Source organism: Camellia sinensis, chromosome 8 (assembly GCF_055761805.1).
Source record: "Camellia sinensis isolate YWXY chromosome 8, ASM5576180v1, whole genome shotgun sequence".
In the NCBI taxonomy this organism is placed as follows: Eukaryota; Viridiplantae; Streptophyta; class Magnoliopsida; order Ericales; family Theaceae; genus Camellia; species Camellia sinensis.
The window spans coordinates 144,773,856-144,795,967 of NC_138968.1; the positions used below are offsets into that span (position 1 = coordinate 144,773,856).

Here is a 22,112-nt window from a genome sequence, read left to right on the forward strand (position 1 = left end):
GTAATTAAAGTGTAAATGGGACTTAGGGGTTGTTTGGAGTGTCTTAAATAAGGGTAGTTTGAAGTGTCTTAAAAAAGTGTACTTTTTGTCTTTTTACGAAAAGATGTGCAGAAAAGTAGAGAGGTGATGTGATAGAAAAAAGATAAAAAGATGAATTATATAGTAGATGCCAAACCAAGCCTAAGTATATTTTTTGACTTTTTATGAAATATAGATTGAGTATGAGTTGGGTTTGAAATGATGTGATAAAGAAATAATATGATTTAAATAAGATGATGTGAACTAAATAGGACAGTAACTTTTTCACTTTTTGAACTTTTTTCCCAGAGGCTAAACTTGGCCTTACAACAATGATGTGGATGGATCTATCGAGTGGTGCCACGCGCCCTATGGTGCAGGTGGGAATATCTTTCTCACGACAGTGTGGGAAGCGTCAAGCCCATCGCCGTACCAGATAGAACATATAGAAGAACATCCCAACAAACAAAAATTAAAAAAAAAAAAAAAAAAAAGAAAAAAAAAAAGCTAAACCCAAGTGAATATAGAGAGAGAAAGAAGGCAAGATAGAAATAGAGAGAGAAAGAAGAAACTCGGCACACAAAGGTTCACATACGAATTCGTGAATCAAATCGATCGATTTCAAAGCACATCTGACAATTCTAACCTCCTTTTAAAACAACTCTAGTTTATTGCCCCAATCCCCTCTCTCTATCTCTCTATACTTGTACAAATTAAACACACACTCGCATACATATACAAATTCTACGCGTTACGTTTTCGATAAACAAAAAAAAAAAAAACAAACAAACAAAAGAAAAAAAAGAAAAAATTAAAAAAGAGAGAGAGAGAGAGAGAATGGGAAGGATTAGAGAGAGAAAGACTGTTCGTTCGCTTGTTCGATGTTTCTCTTTAAATCAAAAATTCCAATCTCTATTTTCTTCGACTTGTTCTTTTTGGTTTAATAATTATTCATTTCATTTAGTATTTATTATCGTGATTCTCCAAATCTCACCGCACATCTCCATCACAGTTTTCTTTGATGTAGGAAGAGAGGATCGAAGAGATTATTATTTGTATAGAGATAGAGATAGAGAGAGAGAAAGTGCAAGCAAGCAACCAAACCAAAACAAGTGTGTAAAAGACTTTTAGAGAGAGAAAGTTTAAAAAAAAAAGAGAGTTGAAAGGAATTCGTATTCTTTCCTTTCTTTCTTCGTCAATACCAAATAGTCTGAAATCGATTCCCAAATCTCGATGCCCTAGTTTTTGATGGAATTGATCTGCGCAAATGGGGGCTGCTTTGTAGAATTTGATCTTCCGAACCCTAGTTTCTGGAGATAGAAATTGTAGAGAGAGAAGGGCGACAAAGAGGGTTGGGTTTCTGCAATGGAGGGAGGTGGAGGTGGTGGTGGTGGTGGTTCGGATGGGGAGAAGAAGAAGCCGCCGGAGTCTGGAGAGAACAAGGTGAAGCGGAAGATGAAGACTGCTTCTCAGTTGGAGATTCTGGAGAAAACTTATGCTGGTGCGATTCTTTCGTTTTTCTTTTTAATATAATTTTTTTGTATGATTTTGTAGTTTGATTGAGTGTGAATTTGAATTTGGTGCAGCGGAGACGTATCCATCGGAAGCGTTGAGAGCAGAGCTGTCGGTGAAGTTAGGGCTTTCGGATCGGCAGTTGCAGATGTGGTTTTGTCACAGGAGATTGAAGGATAGGAAAACGCCGCCGGTGAAGCGCCCGAGGAAGGACGCTTCGCCGGCGGCGGTGGTGGCGTCTTCGAGTGGAGTTGGGGACGAGATGGTGGTAGGTGAGGTGGGTAATGAGCATGTTTCTGGGTCAGGTTCTGGGTCGAGTCCTTTTCGACATGTCGAGACCCATCAGCAGCCGCACCCGCAGCACCCCCAGCGAGTTGTTCCGCGAACTGGAGCTGCTATTCCGAGGATTGCAACTGACATGCCTGCCATGAAGAGGTACTATGAGCCGCCTCAGGCAATATCAGAGCTTCGAGCAATTGCTTTTGTGGAGGCACAGTTAGGGGAGCCATTGAGGGAAGATGGGCCGATACTCGGAATGGAGTTTGATCCCTTGCCACCGGGTGCATTTGGCGCCCCCATTGGTAAGTCTGATCCTTTTATGCCTTCTTAAGTTGTCTCAACTCGTGTAGTCTTCCAGCATCATGGTGAACCTGCTATGTTTGATGACTAATTTTATCAGTTGATTTTAATTATGATTTCTTTTTTATTCCTGGTATGATGTACAAATATTGCCTAATTCCATGTAACTTTTGTTGATTAGAATAAGAGCATTAAGATATTGGTAGTGTAATGCAGGACTTTTGTCATTGATATTGCATTAAGATCTTGTGTTTTTATTTTTATTTCTAGAATGGTTTCACCAGGACTTTTTATTTTTATTTTTATATCATAGTTTGTGTATTATTTAATTCGGTTAAACAATGATGGAGGGAGCCATTATGCAACAATATTGGATGGATTCGAGAAATGAACTTAATGGATTTAAAGGATGTTTGTGGATGGGTTAACAATTTTTTATGTTACTCAATCTATTGTGAAAAACGAACTTTATCAATTTGGATTGTTTGAGAGGTGGGATATGTAATATGCAAGCATTATGTGTGGATATGTGGAATGCTATGACCAACATATTAAAGAGTTAGGCGGGTAAGTTGATGATATAGTATTTTAAATGATAAGCAATGTATTAGGTCAAAAGGCTTTCACCAAGGAGTACAAATTGTAATGGCTATTTTCACAAGCCAAACTTTTTTGGGATGTATTTAAGTAGGGGACTAGCCAACCTTAGCAAATTGCTATTTCTAAGGAGCACTTGCAAGTTGCAAGGAAGGGAATTTTTAATTTTGTAATTATTGGTCTACTATGAAGGATATGTTGCTCTTTGTTTTAAACTAAGAAGCATGGACACGGACACGGACACGTGACACGACACGAGTACGACACGGATACGCTGACACGTTAATTTTCAAAAAATGTAGGACACGACACGTGAGGGACACGCATGAAATATGTAATTTTATATATTTATTATATGTTATATATATGAATATATCATTAAAAAGATAATAAAAAATACAATATGATACTAATTCCTACAAATTTATATAGTTTTTGTTTTATTATTGTATCTTAAGTTGTTTTGTTCAAACTTATAATTAATTTCACATATGTCTAATCGTTAGACACTTGTATTTAAGCGATGGACACGTATGTCCTTCAAGTGTCCAAAGAGTGTACAAGTCTTTAAAAAAATTTAAAAAATAGGACACGTTTTGAAGAGTGTTGGACACATGTCCTGAGAGTGTCCAAAGAGTATCGGTGTCCGACACGGATACGACACGAATACGTCACCTTCTTAGAAGTGTCCGTGCTTCTTAGGTTTTAAAGCTTTATGATTGGTCTACACAAAATCAGGTTGTGTGTTAAGCACATGATACACTTATTGAATTTTTAGGATAATAATTCCTTTATCTGGTGATTCTATTTGCACTTTGCCACTAAGATAAGGGAGGCAAAGTGCAAATGAGATCACTAGATAAGGGTACACATGACCTGATTCCGTTTAAATCCCTAATAGAATCCTAACATAAGTTGTTAGTGTAACAAGGTAATACTATGCAGTGGGTTAACTGCTGAGTTTTGATGTTTAGGGAGGCAAAGTGCAAATGAGTTGTAGTTGAAGGAGGTTTACTATAATTTACCTTATATATTGTATATTTTTTTAATATTCTTAGATAAGATGATGTATATTATTTAGAAATTTGTTTGAATTTAAATAGCATTTAGGGAAAATATATATATATATATATATTTTAATCTATGTAAGAGACAAGAAATATTTTTTTACTTGCAAATATGAGTTTCTTAGTTTTTTTTAAACATAATATAAAATTATAGGATCCAATCCAAGTATAGAAATTGGATATGGGTGTCGGATACATATCCCACACCCTTATCCTTGTCATATTTTGTGGACACGAGTATTGTTGGGGAAATATAAGAGTCAATGTTAACACCGGTTACTAGTTAGATGATGAAAGATGATCTATCAGAGCAATGATCAAGGGAAATGGCTAGATTAGCAAAAAGATTGATACTTGAAATTTCAAAACTAATTTTTCTGGTGCTGGTGCTGGTGCTGGTGCTTCATCTATTATTGAAGCGGCCAATTCAAGTTGGACAAACGTCTTAGACCTTGATTTCATAGGTTGATTTCTAGCAAGCGCAACATGATAATGAAGATATTGATAACTTGTTACTGGACGCAGTGTGTTTGGAGTGAATGACTCAAAGGGCTTTTGAAATGTAAAAAGTTTATTTTAAGAAGCTCAAATGATACCTTTTTGTGACTTCTGTTTGGTGTGCAAAGATTGAGTATGTGAATGTGGGTCTTTTTGCCCCTCTTATTTCCTTCTCCTTGGGTTTCTATTGCTGCCTTTTATTTCTTGATTTGGACTTCTGGTTCTCTGTTTGATTAGGTTAGTTTCAGTATATTTGAAGTGAAATATTAAAAATGCTTCATTCGAAGTCTTTAGAGACATTGCTTCAATACCTACCACTTCCAGTTTTATTGCATGCTTTTTATGTTTAAACCATTTTTGCATATGGATATAAAATCTATGTATTTGTATATTGTTAAGCTCCTGGATGGGACATTGAAATGATTTGTCCAACTTTGGTACAACTTAGTTGTTTATGGACTTACTTCAAATTATTTTTCTCTATGTGCTAACAATTCTCTGAAGATTTGTTAAGCCTAGTTTTCTTCTTTTGTACATGGAACAGTGACAGTAGGGCAGCAGAAGACAGCCACACGGCTTTATGAGCCCAACCTATATGAACGACCTGATGCTAAGCCAATCAAGGTAAGCTTGTATTTCTTTTTTTCCCTTCATTTGTCATGCATCAGCATCGTCAGTAATCATGCTTTGATTAAATAATCACCATCTGCTTCTGCATGGTGGTTTTCATTGATTGCTAGGGAGGAGTTTAAGTGTATAAGGAAACGTACAGTTACAAACACGCAGATACCATCTCTTTTATATGTCCCAGCCTTTTGAAAGTGTAGCATTTCCCGTGCTTTCCCTAATTAGATCTTCTATTTATAGGATAATGTTTAAGCTGCTTTTGGGGAAGGTGTAAAACATGCCTGATTCCCTTTTAATGTTTAATGGGAATTGCTTTTTGTATGCATAGTTAATTCTTCAGAGAACTTTGCACCCTGAAACTTTTGGCCATGTTTATTCATTCCATTAAAAGTTTAACCCTTTATTTCTCTTTATTATTCTTGGTTCCCTTCTCCTATTCGCTCATTCCTATCACCACTCTACCAGCATTCTCAGCCCCTTCCATATCTGGACTAGGTAATTTTTCCCCTTTTTGATTTTCTTTGTTGTGCATGACTATAATTGGTCTGCTTTATGGAACTTGTTAACAGTGACATTACTTTGTTTTGACACAACTTTTGGGTGAATTTTTTTTGTTGTGGCCAATTTTGTTACTTGCAAACAAGCAAAATTAATGGCTAATTTTTATTTATTTATGTATATTTCTCCTCAGGGTGCTGCGAGGGCACTCCATGAATACCAGTTTCTGCCAGAGCAGCCATCTGTTAGAAATGATACATATGAAAGAGCTGCTTCATCTCACTACTTCAGTTCACCAACTGATGTTCCTAGTGGCAGAAGTGCATTACCTACTGGGCGCTCATTCATGCATGGAAATGAGCAAGTGCCCTCAGGATATGGTTTTCAAGGTCAGATGCCAAATTTGAGTCTTTTGCCTCATCAAGGCCGGCAAGGCCATCCGTTGCCTTCAACTTCAGGAGAGTATGACATTGTGCCACGAAAAAACTCTGTTGCAAACATTGGTACAGATGCTCATTTTGGTGCTCACCCAATAACCGGACTGGAAAATCCATTTATCCCATCTGACAGACGGGTCACCACACATGAAGAGGACATTTCTCGGATAGAGAGGAAACGCAAGGTGTCCTACTTGCCACTATGTTTTATTTCTTCAATAGAAACAAAAATCAGTTTGTCATTCGTTTTTAGTTATATCTGCAGAGTGAAGAGGCAAGAATAGCAAAGGAAGTTGAAGCACATGAGAAAAGGATTCGTAAGGAGCTTGAGAAACAAGATATTTTGAGGCGGAAGGTCTTGCACTTTTAAATCATAAGTTCTCTTCTCTGAAGCTTCTTGTTTGTAGTCTAATTTTATCAGTCTTGTATTTGAAGAGAGAAGAACAAATGAGAAAAGAAATGGAGAGGCAGGACCGTGAGAGGCGCAAGGAAGAAGAAAGGCTGCTGCGTGAAAAGCAGCGTGAAGAGGAGAGATACCAGAGGGAGCAAAAACGTGAGATGGAACGCCGAGAGAAGTTTTTGCAGAAAGAATCTATCAGAGTAAGTTTGAAACATAGTACTGTGTGCTTTTTGGAGTTGTGTTTGCTTAGAAAGACAGTTGAGCTAATCATTTCTTTTCCTCAGGCTGAGAAAATGAGATTAAAAGAAGAACTGCGTAGGGAGAAGGAGGCAGCAAGGCAGAAAGCTGCTAATGACAGGGCTACTGCTCGCAGAATTGCCAAAGAATCCATGGAACTTATTGAGGATGAACGGCTGGAGCTCATGGAGTTGGCGGCTTCCAGCAGGGGTTTGCCTTCAATCTTGTCTCTCGACAGTGAAACTTTGCAAAATCTTGAATTATATAGAGGTACTTGTATTTGACATACCTCATATATTATTTTGGTTTATCTATTTCTAATGAACTTGTTATTTCAATTGTTAAAAAGCACGCATTTGCATTACTTATGATAGTATGAACTTAATTGTCCTGTGTCCCTCTTTGAAACAATTTAGGTGGCATGTTTGGTGCGTGCCATGCACCTGCCGTTTGATTTTGATTTTGATTTTGGTTTTGATTGAGATTTTGAATCAGCCACGTAGCATGTTGTTATACTAAAAAAGCAACAAATGTAGTAATAGAAATTAAAAAATGCTTGAAAATGTAATCTAGCAATATCATTGTTTCTAAATCTATCAGTGCTGATTAAGGCTCCATATTGTGGTGGCTTCCAATAAAGGGGTTTTAAATTAAGAGATTTGTAGAGAGGAGATTTCCCTAGGGAGGTTTGCTACTGTTTAGTTACTGTACCTAAGAAGAGCTTTTTAACTTCCTCTTATCTTTAGAAGAACCTTGATTAGTGCATTGTCAGAAAGTACTTTCTAGCAACAAGCCTCTAAAACTACTTTGAAGATGTAACCAAACATGTCATGAGGCACTTTAGAGTACTTTCAAACTAAATGCAGCACAACACCCAAACAGGGTCTAACTTATGAAGCATGGGTACTTTGAAAAATATGCCGTACCCGTACCGGATACTTACTAGCCTATGATACCTCGTATGGTACTTCTGCATACGTACCGGATACATGAAACAAGTATCCAAAATTTTTCTTCTTAATTTTTGGCGTACCCAGACATACCTAGTATATACCCAAGCCGTACCGTAACTCAGTTGAAATAATATTTTCTTCTACTATAGAGATAAAACTCCTTTCACTAGATTTTTTATTTTTTTTATTTTTTGTTTTATGCTTAGCATGATTTTAAAATTTAACTATGGTTTGTAAGTTATTTAATATATTGACATTTAATTTTGATTTATATTTTTGCTTTTGATATTAAATGTTAATTGTAGGTTGGACCTTAACAAATTAAACCATTTAATTAATTTTTGCATAAGTCTAAATTAAAAATAAATATTTTTTTACAAGCGTACCAAGACATACCCGTACCCTTATTTTTTTGAATTTTACCGTATCGACATACTCATATCGTACTAGTACCAGTACTCGTACCCGTACCCATGCTTCGTCTAAGCTTTGTATTGTTACAGTATTTAGATACTTATATCTTGAAATAGTAGTACCATTGAGGCAAACAGCCTTTATTTAAACATTAATTTCTTACTGTGTTCTTGGAAACATGTAGTAGTTAGAAAAGCTTGAAATAGTATGGGTGTGCTTGGTTTGTGTTTGTAGAGTAGTTTTTGAGATAAAAAGTACAAAAACTTGTTTGGTTTGTCTTTTTTCAGAAATAGTTTTGGAAAATTGTTTTAGGGAGAGAGTTTTAAAAAAAAGTGATTGATTTGATGTGTATGAAAGACAGAGTGATTTTGAAAAGTAGGTAACCAAACAAAATTTTGAGATTTTTTTTGGAAAAATTTGTTTGATTTGATTATTCTTAAAAATTTGTTTGTAGAGAATTTTTTCCAAAAATTTTTCTGAGAAACAAACCAAACAAGGCCTATATCTCTGATCCGACAATTGCAATGTTCATACATTTAATTATAAATTGTTTGCCTTTCAACATATCATGTGTATGTGGACTGCATACATCAGTTTTGGCATTCTTTCTTGTTAAGTTTTGAACAACAAATATATATACATGTATTTATTTCCATCATAAGGGGATATGTTTCTGAATCCCCGAAAGGGTAGTGTTTTGATTGAAATAGTACTAATTGGGTGACAACCTTGATAGAAAGCTCACCCAACTAATGTTTAGGCATGTGCAATCCCTATGACTCACATTCAGCACGCAACAAATGAGATAAGTCCCTCTGGGTTTTTTTTTTTTTTTTTTTTTTTTGGGGGGGGGGGGGTTTTGTCACCGTTCACTTGCTACCATCTCATCTGCCCCTCAGACTTTATTCTTATGATGATGATCATCTGCCCCTCTGACTTCATTCTTATGATGATGAGTTATAGTGTCTGACTGTTCCAATCTTCTGCCTTTTGGTTACTATTTCTTTATATGCATAATTGCATATGTAATCTTCTTGGCTGCTGACAAACTTGTAATGCTTCAGATAAGCTCGTTGAATTCCCACCCAAGTCTGTGCACTTGAGAAGGCCTTTTTCTATTCAGCCATGGACTGATTCTGAGGAGAACATTGGGAATCTTTTAATGGTGAGATTAACTAATTTCTTTTGTTCTTTATATTTCGTTTTTTTTTCTATATTGGAAAGTTGTTTTGTTGAGATGAAAATGTTGCTGGAGTTTGTTGAGATGGAAATGTTGCTGAATACAACTGCTATTTGGTTTTCTAATTCTTTCAGAAGCATATTAATTGGATGTTTTGCCTTGTCTATTGTTTTTCTTTCTTGGAACTGTTGTGTGGGTTGAATGTTTAGATAGGTTAAAATCTGCAAGATCATAAGATTTGTATTGAATTCATCGATGGCAAATTGAACAGTTAATCCACTTCTTTCATAAATTTTAGCAATTTATTCATTTTATAGCAATCATGCAACAAAAAATGCATATAATAATATTTTTAAGTACAATTTTATAACAAAATTGAATTGATTTTTATGCTTGCTAAGCAATATCTGATGAGAAGTATTGGATACATAACATATACCCTTAACCAAGTGTCAAGTGTCCAACACAAGTGCTTTGAAGAGTCCATGTAACAGAATGCCAAGGAACTTGTCAATAGTGGCTTCATCAAGCTTGAATGAAAGAATAACCAAATTTTTCCTTGTGACTGCAAAACAATTCTTATTGTAAAAAAAAGTTAACATGTGGTTATAATGAAAGTCCTTATTGTTACGTATGTGGAAGGCATACATATGAACATTTTTTAACAAGTTGAACGTAATGAACTACAATTTTTTCAAGCAACATATGGACTAGATCTAGTGGTGATGCTTATGGATGTATTGTGGTCATTCTAATGTGTTTACCTGTGAATTGATTTTTAGGTCTGGAGATTTTTAATAAATTTTGCTGACGTTTTGGGGCTTTGGCCATTTACTCTGGATGAATTTGTTCAAGCTTTTCATGATTATGTAAGTTCTTGAGATCCTTGTGTTTAATTTTGCCTTTAGACTATTTGTTTTATCCTTACTCTCATCTTATTGTTCTAGCTGCTCCCTACTATTTTCAGGATCCAAGGTTGTTAGGGGAGATTCATCTAGCTCTTCTAAGATCCATAATTAAAGATATTGAGGATGTAGCAAGGACACCCTCTTCGACTGGGCTGGGAGTAAATCAAAATACTGCTGCCAATCCTGGAGGTGGCCATCCACAGATTGTTGAAGGGGTAGGCTTTGTTCTGTGGTTGGTTTTTGTTGCTGCTTCGATCTTGTTGTCAATTGTGGCTTGATTTTGTGTTTATCCATTCTGAAATACTTTTTATTCCTTTGTTTTACTTTCAGGCCTATGCGTGGGGCTTTGATATACGCAGCTGGCAGCGCCACTTAAATCCATTGACCTGGCCTGAGATATTGCGACAATTTGCTCTATCTGCTGGATTTGGGCCAAAATTGAAGAAAAGGAGTATTGAACAAGCATATCTTCGTGATGAAAATGAGGTAGAATCTTTTTCCATTTAACAATTTTCTCAGAAGTTGGTTGCCATGGTTTAGACAAAATACAAAACCGATCATATCATATTGGTTATTTGTATGTTATACCATTTAATAGCCTGGTTTCAACTGCTTGGTTGCTTCTCTTCCAATGATTCTGATTCACGTATATTTTCAACTTCTATAATAAAGAGGACTAATATTTACTTTATTATGGTTGATGGGGTACATCATCTTTTGGAAGTCATTACTTCTTGTGCTTGCAAACACAATAGAATTTCATCTGGGCCAACTTTTGTAATTGCACTACCAAGTTTTGCAGTTTATTTGCTACTTTCGTAAATGCATCATGAATTGAAGACAGGTTTTGGTATAATTCAGCAGAAGCATATATAAATTGTTGCAAACAAATATTATATGAAGGCCTGTCACCAAGACCTGGAGGACTTGGCCAGCTCAAGATCAGCATGAATGTGAAGTCATCAGATTAATCTCACTCCCGTTTTTTGTGCTTGCATTCCTTGTCCTGAGCTCAGTACCTCCTCCTTTATGGGGTAGATTAACCTCACTTCTGTTTTCCTTGCATTCCTTGGTTCTCTCTCTAGTTCGTTGGAAGATTTGAATCAATTTTCCTGAAAAGCTGTTGGCCACTTGCTTAGGTTAAAATTCAGTCAACCTTCTTGTTGGTTACAAATAATACTCAGTTTCTTGTTTCCTCTTAATGACTAGTTTTTGGTAGAATATTACATCGCTATACTGCACAAAAAAGAAAAAGAAAAAAGAACATCATTTGTTGATATACCCTGTTGTATGCTTCTGTAAATTGCTTATTGCAGCTTATTTTAAAGTGTGGTTTTTGGGTGATGCAGGGTAATGATGGTGAAGATATAATTTCTAATTTACGCAATGGAGCCGCAGCTGAAAATGCTCTTGCCATAATGCAAGAAAGGGGTTTTTCTAATCCAAGAAGATCTAGGCATCGGCTGACTCCTGGAACAGTCAAATTTGCTGCATTTCATGTTCTTTCTCTTGAAGGAAGTAATGGCCTAACAATATTAGAAGTTGCAGAAAAGATTCAGGTAATCAAAGATTAGTATTTTGTGATCGTTGCATTGCCTGTTATCCCTTCAGCTTATTTAATGTTTATTTTTTCTCATGTAAGAAATCTGGTCTTCGGGACCTCACAACAAGCAAGACACCTGAAGCATCTATTGCTGCTGCATTGTCAAGGGATTCAAAACTTTTTGAAAGAACAGCTCCTTCAACATATTGTGTGCGTACCCCCTATAGGAAGGATCCTGTTGATACCGAGGCAATCCTTTCTGCAGCCAGGGAAAAAATTCAGATATTTAAAAATGGATATCTTGATGGAGAAGATGCAGAGGATGTAGAACCTGATGATGTTGAAAGAGATGAAGATTCAGAAAGTGACATAGCTGAGGATCCAGAGGCTGATGATTTAGGTACTGAGCTGAAGCCAAACAATGAAGCTCTATCTTGTGAAGCAAACAGATATCTAGCAAAAACTTTACCTGCAGATGGAAAGGACACCTACTGTGATGAGGTTATGGAAACTCCAGAAGTTGGTGTTAAGAATTTGGGTGATAGTTCACCTTTGATGCAGTCTGAAGGGTACAAGGAGGTAAAAAGCATTGGTGCTTCTGTTGATCAATCTATTGATGTTGCTGGAATCTGCAATGAGGCAGCTACTCTTGATCAAGAAGACACGGTTATTGATGAAAGTAACTCTGGTGAACCATGGGTTCAAGGACTTATGGAAGGCGAGTATTCTGATCTGAGTGTTGAGGAACGCCTTAGTGCCCTTGTTGCTTTAATTGGCATTGCGAATGAAGGAAACTCAATTCGCATTATTCTAGAGGTAATATTGTGTATTCTCTTAAGGTATTTATTATTATTATTTTCTGATTTTGCATGTCTGTGATACGAAATGTGGGAGTTTTTCAGGAACGTTTGGAAGCCGCAAATGCTCTAAAGAAGCAAATGTGGGCAGAGGTACAACTTGATAAACGCCGAATGAAAGAGGAGTATGTGATGAAGATGCAGTATCCATCTTACATCAGTGACAAGACTGAACCAAATGTTCAAATTTCTTCTGTTGAGGGCAGGCAAAGCCCATTGCCTACTGTTGACGACAAAAATGGTTTGGTATCAACAAATCCTGTAGAACAGAAAGAGCACCTTCATGATGCACAGAATGATCAGAACTACACTATTCATATGCCCACCGAACGGAACCCACCAATACAAGAGGCCTCTACATGCACAGATAATCTTTCACTCCTGCAACCTGGATATGCTGCTGAAAGGTCACGGTCGCAGTTAAAAGCTTATATTGGTCATAAGGCAGAAGAGATGTATGTATACCGGTCCTTGCCTCTTGGGCAAGATCGCAGACGGAACCGTTACTGGCAGTTTATAACGTCTTCTTCTCGAAATGATCCTGGGTCTGGCAGGATTTTCGTTGAGTTACGTCATGGCTGTTGGAGGCTTATTGATTCTGAAGAGGTAGTGTTATTATTTAGTTATGCATTATTTTCTTAGTTGTTGTTATGCTAGATCTGAGCGTATGTTATGCATATAATATTAGTGCCAATTGTTATTTTCTTGTTTAGCAGCAGCTACTCCTTGTTTTTGTGCCCCTTTTCTTTGGGTAAAAAAAGGTTTTCATGGTCTTATTTTTCATTAAAATTTCTTCAAGAGTTCCTACTTGGAAAGGATTGCATGCAGTAATTGGTGTTTATTCTTTGTTCTTTGACATCCGCTGTTGTGTTACTTTTTTCTTTTTCTTTTTCTTTTTTCTCAATCTCTCTAGAGGATTACGAGGCTTTCCTGCGGCTTATAGGACTAGTGGGTACGTGGTTGGCTTCTCTTTTGTCACGAGAAAAAAAAAGTATTACAATACTGCAAAATTTGGTGACTTACAGGCATGCTGTACTTGTCGAATTTTAATTCTAGTATGTCCTGAAAATGGGGGCCAAATGAAAGCATAATGTTCAAATTCTTGTAACTTATGAATGTATTCTTTGGTTTGCACATTTTTTTTAATTAAATCTTACCATTAATCTACATGCAGGGTTTTGATGCTCTGTTGGCATCTTTGGATGTCCGTGGGCTAAGGGAATCCAATTTGCACTCAATGTTGCAGAAGGTTGAAGTGTCTTTCAAGGAAACTCTGAGGAGGAACTTGGCACACACTAAGGCTGGAAGACCAATAAATAATTTCAAAACAGAAGTTTCTGGAATGGCTTATAGCCTTGATTGTAGTGCCAGTTCAGATAGTCCTTCCTGCACTGTTTATGTTTCAAATTCTGATATGCCAGAACCTTCGTCATCTTTTTCAATTGGGCTTGGAAGGAATGAAACAGAGAAAAAGGATGCCTTGAAGAGATACCAAGATTTCGAGAAATGGATGTGGGAAGAGTGCCTTAATTCTTCAGTATTATATGCTGTTAAGTATGGAAAGAAAAGATGCAGACAGCTACTGGACGTTTGTGACTGCCGTGATGTGTACTATTTTGAGGATGACCATTGTCCTTCTTGCCATAGGACTTACGAAACTTCCATCAGAGACATAAATTTTTCCGAACATGTGGCTAAATGCAAAGAGAAATTTAAGGGGGACCCCTGCTGGACTTCGCAGGGTTTGGACCCTTCTCCTCCTTTGAGGATCAGATTACACAAAGCGCTATTAGCATTGATAGAGGCAAGTCTATTAACATATTTTCTTGAAGAAATTGTTTGTAACAGACTCTTATTTTTATTCTGGTTGTAAGTTTTGAATATATTTGTTGCTTCTTCATAATTTATAATTGCTTTGTTCATTACATAGCATGTTCACATATTGGTTTGGCAGGTTTCTATTCCTATAGAAGCTCTTCAACCTGCTTGGTCAGAGGGCTATCGAAGATCATGGGGTATGAAGCTGCACACCGTAACTTCAGCTGAAGAACTTCTTCAGGTCTCTCTATCTCTCTGTGCAGTCCCCTTCATCTCTTTCTACATGTTTGTCTTTTGAATGATGTTTGGGTGTTCTTTTATTTGACTTGTTTCTGCGTGCAGTTTTTGAATTTACACTGTTTATTTAACTTGGGTTATGAAATGGAGTTATTATGAAAGCATGAATGAGTAATTACCTGCAAGTGTATTAGACTCTTTTTTCCCCATTGTAATCCAATCCCAATGAGCTAGATAAGGAGTGGTGGTTTTATGGTACAGGATTTTTTTTATTTGCCAAGGTGTTATCTTATCATCATGTTATTTCTAAATAAGAAATTTGTTCTAATCGTTTGTACAAGATGATGAAATGTCCTAGGTGGCAGTGCTAAGAAAAACTATGGTTGCGTTTGATAGAGTTTTCTAAAAATGATTTTAGAATAGCATTGTATTTTGAGTTTGTGAGATTTGGAATTATGATTTGAGTGTAGAAAATTTGTTTGGTGAATAAGTTTTGAAAAGAGTATGGAATTGAGTGGGGTGACATATGATATTTGATACAAAAATTTACAACTCATAACTAAACACACAATTCAAAATTCTATTCAAAGCTCATAAAAAATTTAAAAAAATTCAGAAAATATTTTTTATTGAATATATAAAAATTAACATGTGTCAATTAAAAATTAAAAAAAAAATGCATTGTTCCGGTTAACCGGCCGGACGTCTGATAGGACGACCGGTTAGCCCAAATTTGACAGAGTTTTCAAAAGTGAGTGTGGAATTAATTTTTGAAAACCGTAAACAAACACGGTGTGCAAATCAAAGCCTGGAACTATCGTTTCAAAACTCTACCTAACAGGGCCTATTAATTTCCTGTTGAAAAAGAGGACTATGTTAGGTCTTGCCATTGAGCATCCACAAAATGGTGGGCATGCACACACATACACGCGTACGGGGGGAGGGAGCAATTGATGCTCCTCTTTTTCTTTCCCAACCTGCTTGCTTTGATATTTGTCTGGTTTTGGCCTTGTACAATCTCTTTTCTTGGATGTGTACTTTTTTACTACTTTTCTTTGTCCATTTACGCAACTCTAATCGGAATGCTAGGTTTTCTGCAGGTTTCTTCCTTTTTCGCTTTTGTTTTTGTGAAGCCTTTATGGGGGTGACAAATTAATGTATACTGTTTTTCCTTGTCCAGATTCTGACTTTGTTAGAGGTTGGCATAAAGAAGGACTTTTTATCTTCGAATTTTGAGACAACCAATGAGTTATTGGGGTCCTGTAACCAAACAGAGTTTGCTGCTAATGTTTCCCTCAATTCGGAATTGGTTTCTGTGCTTCCTTGGGTACCTCAAACATCATCTGCCGTTGCACTAAGGCTCATGGAACTTGATGCATCCATTTATTACGAGCTGCACCAGAAAAAAATCGATTCTCAAAAGGACAAAGGAGCTGGGGATTTCATTGTGAGTATTATGATTGTGTTAAGAATCAAATACTTCATTTTGCAGACCAGAGAAATGATTTGGAAAAAAAAAAGCAACCTTTTTTTCAGCTAGGGGAATTGCCATAATGATGTTAATCCTCCCTATGACTGACTATCTTTGAACACCTCTGGATATGTGCATTTTTTGGTTTTTTTCATTTTTTTTTATATATTGGAAATCATAAATTTAGATGCATGCTTGGAATGCTCCAATCCTGTTGCTTGAGTTTTGTGAGCAAGGCAAAGGTAAATCATTTGGTGTCACCTCTCCTTGAGACATAAAATTTCTATTGAGATATTGTGCATTTGCAAATATCTTTTGTGACCAAAGTTAGTTTGACTCTGTACTTTTTTGTTCTTTCAAACAGATGCTGACAAGAAATTAATTGCTGCAAGTTTCAAATTATGGTTATAATTGGAAGATTATTTCTTTTGTTTTCAGTCAGTGGAAGTGGAACAAATTCTTTGATTAATTGTTTTAATATCATTAACACGCATTTTTGAGGTTGGTAATTTATGGTCCGTCTAGATTTCCATCCAGGAAATTTTTAGGCGAAATGAAATTTCAAAGCTTCTTGCAACTTATTTTACACTACATATATATATAGAAAAGTAGTCTTGGAAAAACAATAGAAAAGTACTCAAATGGAAATCGAGTACCCAATGTCTTCTAAGCCTGGTATATATGACTAGTCTTCGAAGCCTGGTATTTTTTTCCCCCCCGATTGACTGAATTGTTTTCAATTAACGTCCTTGCCATTTCTGTCTCTATTCAGATGCCCCCATCAAAATTTTCTCTTGTAAAGAATGTCCCAGAGTATGATCTGGCACAAGCTCCACTCGAAACTGAAAATCTCCTACAAGAACCTTGGGCTGACCATGGGAGTCTTCACTCGAGCTCAGGACGAGGACGAGGGGCACGTGGGCGAGGCCGTGGTGGTCGTACCCGTGGTGGGAGATCTCAGAGAAGAGCCATCAGTTCCAGATCTGTGAATGCTCAGAGAAGTACCACAACAAATAGTGAGAGATTTGGACAGTTGCTAGGGTGGAAAGGGCGATCGCGTGGACGAGGTGGGCGTAAGCGGGGTCGTCGAACTGCTAGGAGCAGACAAAAACCAGTGAAGAGAGTGGCCGAGATTGGCAGTGAGAGAGATCAACCAAAAGAGGTTCTCTTTGAGAACACTGTTAGGAGTTCAGATCTGCAGTGGAATAGGGAAGAACCCACGGGCACTCCACTGTTGGGTGCTGAAAATGCTAGCAGTTCTGAAAGATCAGAGTATGAAGATTATAATCGGCAAGCGATGGCGGAGGATGAATACGATGATGATCTGATGGTGGATGACTATTCTAGTGTCTTCAATGGCAAGTCAATGCACCTAATGGAGGGTATTGATTACAATTTAGACGGCGAGGAAGACGATGATGATCGTGCTCAGGAGGAGGGGGATGACGATGCAGATGCAGATGGAGATGGAGATGAGGACGAGGGAGATGATAGTGAGGAAGATGGACAAGGAGACACGGATGTTGAAAGATATATCAATGATGAGTCAGATGAAGGTGAGGAGGAGAATAGAGATGGTGGTGGAGAGCAAATTGGTAACACGGATGAAGGTGAAGGTACGGGTTCCACATCTTCAGAATATAGTGACGAATAACAATACTCATATGGAGAGATCTGTACTGGATGTACAACATATATATCTTATGATGATTAGGTTTGGATTATTTTTTTGGTTAGAAAGCTGTTAGCACTGTCCTTTGTCAACTTTCTGTGTATTTATAGAGAGGGTTCAAATCAATAGTTATTGCAGGTGCACGGAGCACCTTTAATATGCTATTAGGGTTATTTTTGAATTAGTAATAGTAGTCTCTGATGTTAAATTAAACTCTGATCATGGGTCAAATTGTAAAAATACCATGTTATGCAACAATAATAAATAGATTATTATTGGTGGTGAATAGCCACTTCAATTCCTGCATATGTAAAATATTATATATATTTGTGGGGTTAAATTCTTGTTTTTACCTTTATTAGAGGGGGGTTGGATCTTTCTAATCAGTCTTCTTCTACTAGCTAGCTAGCTTGTGTCCATGTTTTGTTTCTCATCAAAGAAAGGAGCGGAAGAAAGGGTACAGCAACAGATGATGATATGGGTACATGTATGAATTGGTTGCTTTTCTAGGGGAAAGCTTTGGTAACCTTCTGGGAATTTGACCCCATTTTGTGGTGCTTGCAGATAGATAGATATAACACAACCTTCTGCTGCCTCCTGCAGATGGATGGATGGATGGATGGAAGAGAGGCCTTTACATGAATTGCAGTTGCAGATAAGAGTACATGTTTCAGTTTTAGAACCTTCTAAATCCAACCCCTGAATATTGAATCCTGTTTCTGGTTCCTCCCTTCCCAGAATGCAGCTTATTTGTCATATGTAGAAAAAAGAAAATAGTTAGAATTGCACAAGGAGACTACTGTTGTAGGCCCCTTTCACTTGATATGCGAACCTCATTTACTATCTTAACACCCCCAATCATCATTCTTAAATTGAAGCTATATATTATAGAAATGAAAGTCACTAAAATATTTCAAAACATGATCAAAAAGTGATTTAGGAATTGTTTGGAATGAGTTAAATAAGTATAGATATGATAAAAAAAAGATAAAAAGATGAATTATTTTAAGGATGCCAAACTTGGCCTTAAACCACAAATTTAACTTACTGACTCATTTTACCACGTTCCAAACAAAACAAACTCCAAAACTGTTCTCTAGAAAATGAATTGGAAAATAGTTAATAAGACCCTCAATCCCACAATAGGTGTGTATACAGTATTCACAAAACAGCTTCCTTCATCTCCGAAAACAACCGGAATTTCAAGCAGGCAATAGGTTCTTGACTCCAGCCTTCTGCTCTGCAGTCAGCTTTGTCGGGAACTTGGTGTCGAATTTGATTCTCAGGTTTCCCTTCTTCGTTGGATCTTTAGGGATCGGCATTCCTTCCCTCGGGACTACCTCCTCATAATTTGGATGAATCACATTGTTGATTGGGATGGTTAAATTCCGGCCATCCAAGGTAGTTAGATTTACAGTGAGACCTGTCAAGGCTTCAGCCAAAGGTATCTTTTGTGTGGTGACCAAATCATTTCCGTCACGAGTGAACACGCTGTGAGGTTTCTCGTCAACGGTGAAGACGAGGTCGGATGGTATAACGTTTGGGTGCTCATTTCCTTTCTCCGGGAACGTGATTTTGGTACCTTTTTTCCAACCGGGCTTGATGTTGATTGTTAGGATCTCCTCTACTGGCATAGTCTTTCTGCATCCATAGAAAAATTAATTGGAAGTTAACAAGCAGCAAACTAGACATCGAAAATCAGAAACTTGCTATACCAATTTCTATATGATATGTACAAAACAAACCAATGTTTTATTAACCCTAATCTAGATGTGGAAAGAGGTAATCGAAATATTCCTTGTGGCACCAATGACTGTATTTTCTGTAACATTGTTGGTCCTACAAATAATGTTCTTGCACAAGTAGCTGTTACCATCCAAGAAAATAAAGAGCATACGATCTTGTCTGATTATTTTATCTTCCTATATGTCAAGATCGCATTGTCCTATTTTAAACATCCAAATCCAAACACACACCCACCCACCCAATTGAGTACAATTTTATTCACTGACCCAACATAAACCAATAACTTAGGTTAATATTCCCATTAAAAAAATCCAAGCTCTATCAATAAGTTCATTACTTTATGAACAAAATATGTATATGCTAAATATGATAAACATTACTAGATTATTTCAATAATGGAAATTTGGATAGAAATATGTGTATATATTATCATAAAAAAATCTTTTACAAAAATAATCATAAAAGTTCTGTAATTCTTAGATTACCCTTAAAATAAATCATCACACATTAATCAGGTAATCCAAGAATCATAAATTCATGATCATTTTTAGGATTCCTAACTTTTCTTATATATATATATATATATAATGGTTACTGGTTAGTACTTACCCACTGGCATCAGCAATTTCTCTGGAGATCTTCATCTTCTTGGTAGTGCCGTTGTAGAGCTCTTCAAGGGTGCAAGGCAGAGTTCTCTCAATTGGAGGAGCTTTTCGAGGTCCAGTTTGATACATGAATCCAAAGCCGCCGCCGCCGCCTCCCCCTTCACCTAAAGAACCAAAGAAATCATCGCCGAATAGGCTCCCAAACCTGGACCCACCACCCATACCTCCAAACGGGCTCGAAGACCCGAAAAACTCTGCGAATATGTCATCAGCGTTTCTGGGTGTGAATCTGAATGATGTCGGCCCACCGCCACCAGTCGAGAAAAAGGTGGCTCCGCCGGGTCCTCCTGCGTCCGGCGGTGGAACCTGTCCCTTCAGCCCCTCTTCTCCATACTGATCATACACTGCTCTTTTCTGAGGATCGCTCAGAACCTGCAAAAAATTAAAAACAAATAAAAAAAAAAATTTGTAAAACAAAAATCATGGGTCTCAGAGATCATGAAATAATTCATTAATAGAGAGAGAAAGAGAGAGAGAGATGGGTATTTATTATTACGATTAGACCGACCTCATAAGCTTCAGAGATCTGCTTGAATTTGGCCTCAGCTTCTTTCTTGTTGTTAGGGTTCTTATCAGGGTGCCACTTCATGGCAAGCTTTCTATAAGCTTTTTTCAAATCATCATCTTTTGCGTTTCTATCAACGTTTAATATCTTGTAGTAATCCACCCCCATCTTTTCTCCTCCTCTGAGTTCACTTCTCTTTCTCTTTCTCTCTCTTCTGATGATGATGATTACCAAGCTTTCTCAATTGCTATTAGTGGCTCGTATAGTAGTCTTCTGTGTTGTTGAAGTCTATTCTTCGCATGGTTTTCTATGACCATTTTGATTGAGAGAGAGAGAGAGAGAGAAGAGACTTGTCCAGAAGGATCAGAAGAAATGTGGAAGGTTCGAGAAAAGGCATTCAAACAAATGACCACTGGGCGTGGAGTGGTGAGAGGTTGAGGGTTCGATTCTCCCTAAGAGACCAGAGTTGTTTTCTTAATTTAAATTTGTATGATTTGTTACCTATTGTAATTATGGAGGAATTTTTGATACGATTAGATTGATTGTAGGGTCTATTATGAGGTTATTTCACAATTTGATAAAAAATTATTTTTTTGACTTTTTAATTTTTTTACATAAAAAAAAAAAAAAGTTAGTTTTTTAGTTAAAAAAGTCATTAAAAAGTAAAAAAATTGTCAAAAAGTCAAATTTTTTATTAACTTTTCAAAACACCACTATATTTAAGCCAATACTATAAACTCTAAATTTTTTATCAAATCTCTGCGGTGTTTGTGAAGAATTGTAGTTGGGTTTTTTCTTATTTTTTCCATTAAAAGACAAAAAATTTTGCAAAACCAAAAAAAATACATTCAAACAAAATATCATATCAAATCCCATAATCATTTTACTTTTTCTCTCACAAATATCACATTCAATTATAAAAAAATTCAACTATATTCTCAAACACAATTTTTTTTTCTTCAATAATATCTTACATCTAAAAAAACTTACATAAAAATTCACTTCCCAAACACCATCTATATGGGTGTGCAACCCTCACAAATCATATATAGGTGGGTCTCACACTTATGTAAGAGATTTAGTAAAAAATTTAATAATTTATTTAAGATTCCTAATATAACTCTTTATATTTATATTAAATATTTGAGAGATAATCAGACACATGTATATTTTTAATTAATAGAAGATACCACTTTAGAAGAAGATTTTTGCGCAGTAGAAAAATAAACAAAAAATTACAAAAAAAAAAAAAAAAAAATCTTAAGATTTGACTATTGTGGTAAAACAAACCTTGAAATTTAAATTTTTTAAATTCTAATAATTTGATTTATTTTCGTTAAGTAAAATTAATAAAAAAAAATATTTTGGATATTTTATATATACCTGTATTTTGTTTAATTTTTTTATTAGTTTTCTTTAACGAAAATAGATAAATAATTTAAATTAAAAATAAAATAAAATTTTAAATTAAAATTGATAAAATTAAAATTTAGAATTTATTTAATTACTAGAGTTAAAACTTTGAAATTTTTTATATAATTATCCCAAAAATAAACTATTATGCAACCACAAAGGGTTATTTTGGGAAGATGGTAAGAAGTGATTTTTTGGTTTTTAACTAAGTTTTTGATTTTTTTAGACAAATGATTTGGGAAGTTGGTAAAAAAAAAATT

The 22,112-nt window shown here is 36.2% G+C and overlaps 2 protein-coding genes across 2 annotated transcripts; one reads left to right on the plus strand and one right to left on the minus strand.

The window, feature by feature from the left end:
- The first annotated feature begins 505 nt into the window (after positions 1 to 505).
- On the plus strand, positions 506 to 17,821 carry RLT2 (Homeodomain-like transcriptional regulator). The gene is made up of 18 exons (XM_028265596.2): positions 506 to 1,519; positions 1,605 to 2,111; positions 4,816 to 4,895; positions 5,590 to 6,018; positions 6,099 to 6,188; positions 6,269 to 6,433; positions 6,518 to 6,740; positions 8,902 to 9,002; positions 9,800 to 9,886; positions 9,985 to 10,140; positions 10,256 to 10,411; positions 11,275 to 11,484; positions 11,568 to 12,284; positions 12,371 to 12,931; positions 13,500 to 14,129; positions 14,280 to 14,384; positions 15,561 to 15,827; positions 16,624 to 17,821. Exons 1-18 carry the CDS (start codon positions 1,384 to 1,386, stop codon positions 17,503 to 17,505), a joined length of 5,502 nt encoding a protein of 1,833 aa, XP_028121397.2. The 5' UTR covers positions 506 to 1,383; the 3' UTR covers positions 17,506 to 17,821.
- Positions 17,822 to 18,497: 676 nt separating this feature from the next.
- LOC114318661 (uncharacterized) lies at positions 18,498 to 20,976 on the minus strand. Its single transcript, XM_028265597.2, has 3 exons — positions 20,443 to 20,976; positions 19,879 to 20,306; positions 18,498 to 19,164 (listed from the first exon to the last, which is right to left on the minus strand). Exons 1-3 carry the CDS (start codon positions 20,605 to 20,607, stop codon positions 18,726 to 18,728), a joined length of 1,032 nt encoding a protein of 343 aa, XP_028121398.2. The 5' UTR covers positions 20,608 to 20,976; the 3' UTR covers positions 18,498 to 18,725.
- Between the last annotated feature and the right edge of the window lie 1,136 nt (positions 20,977 to 22,112).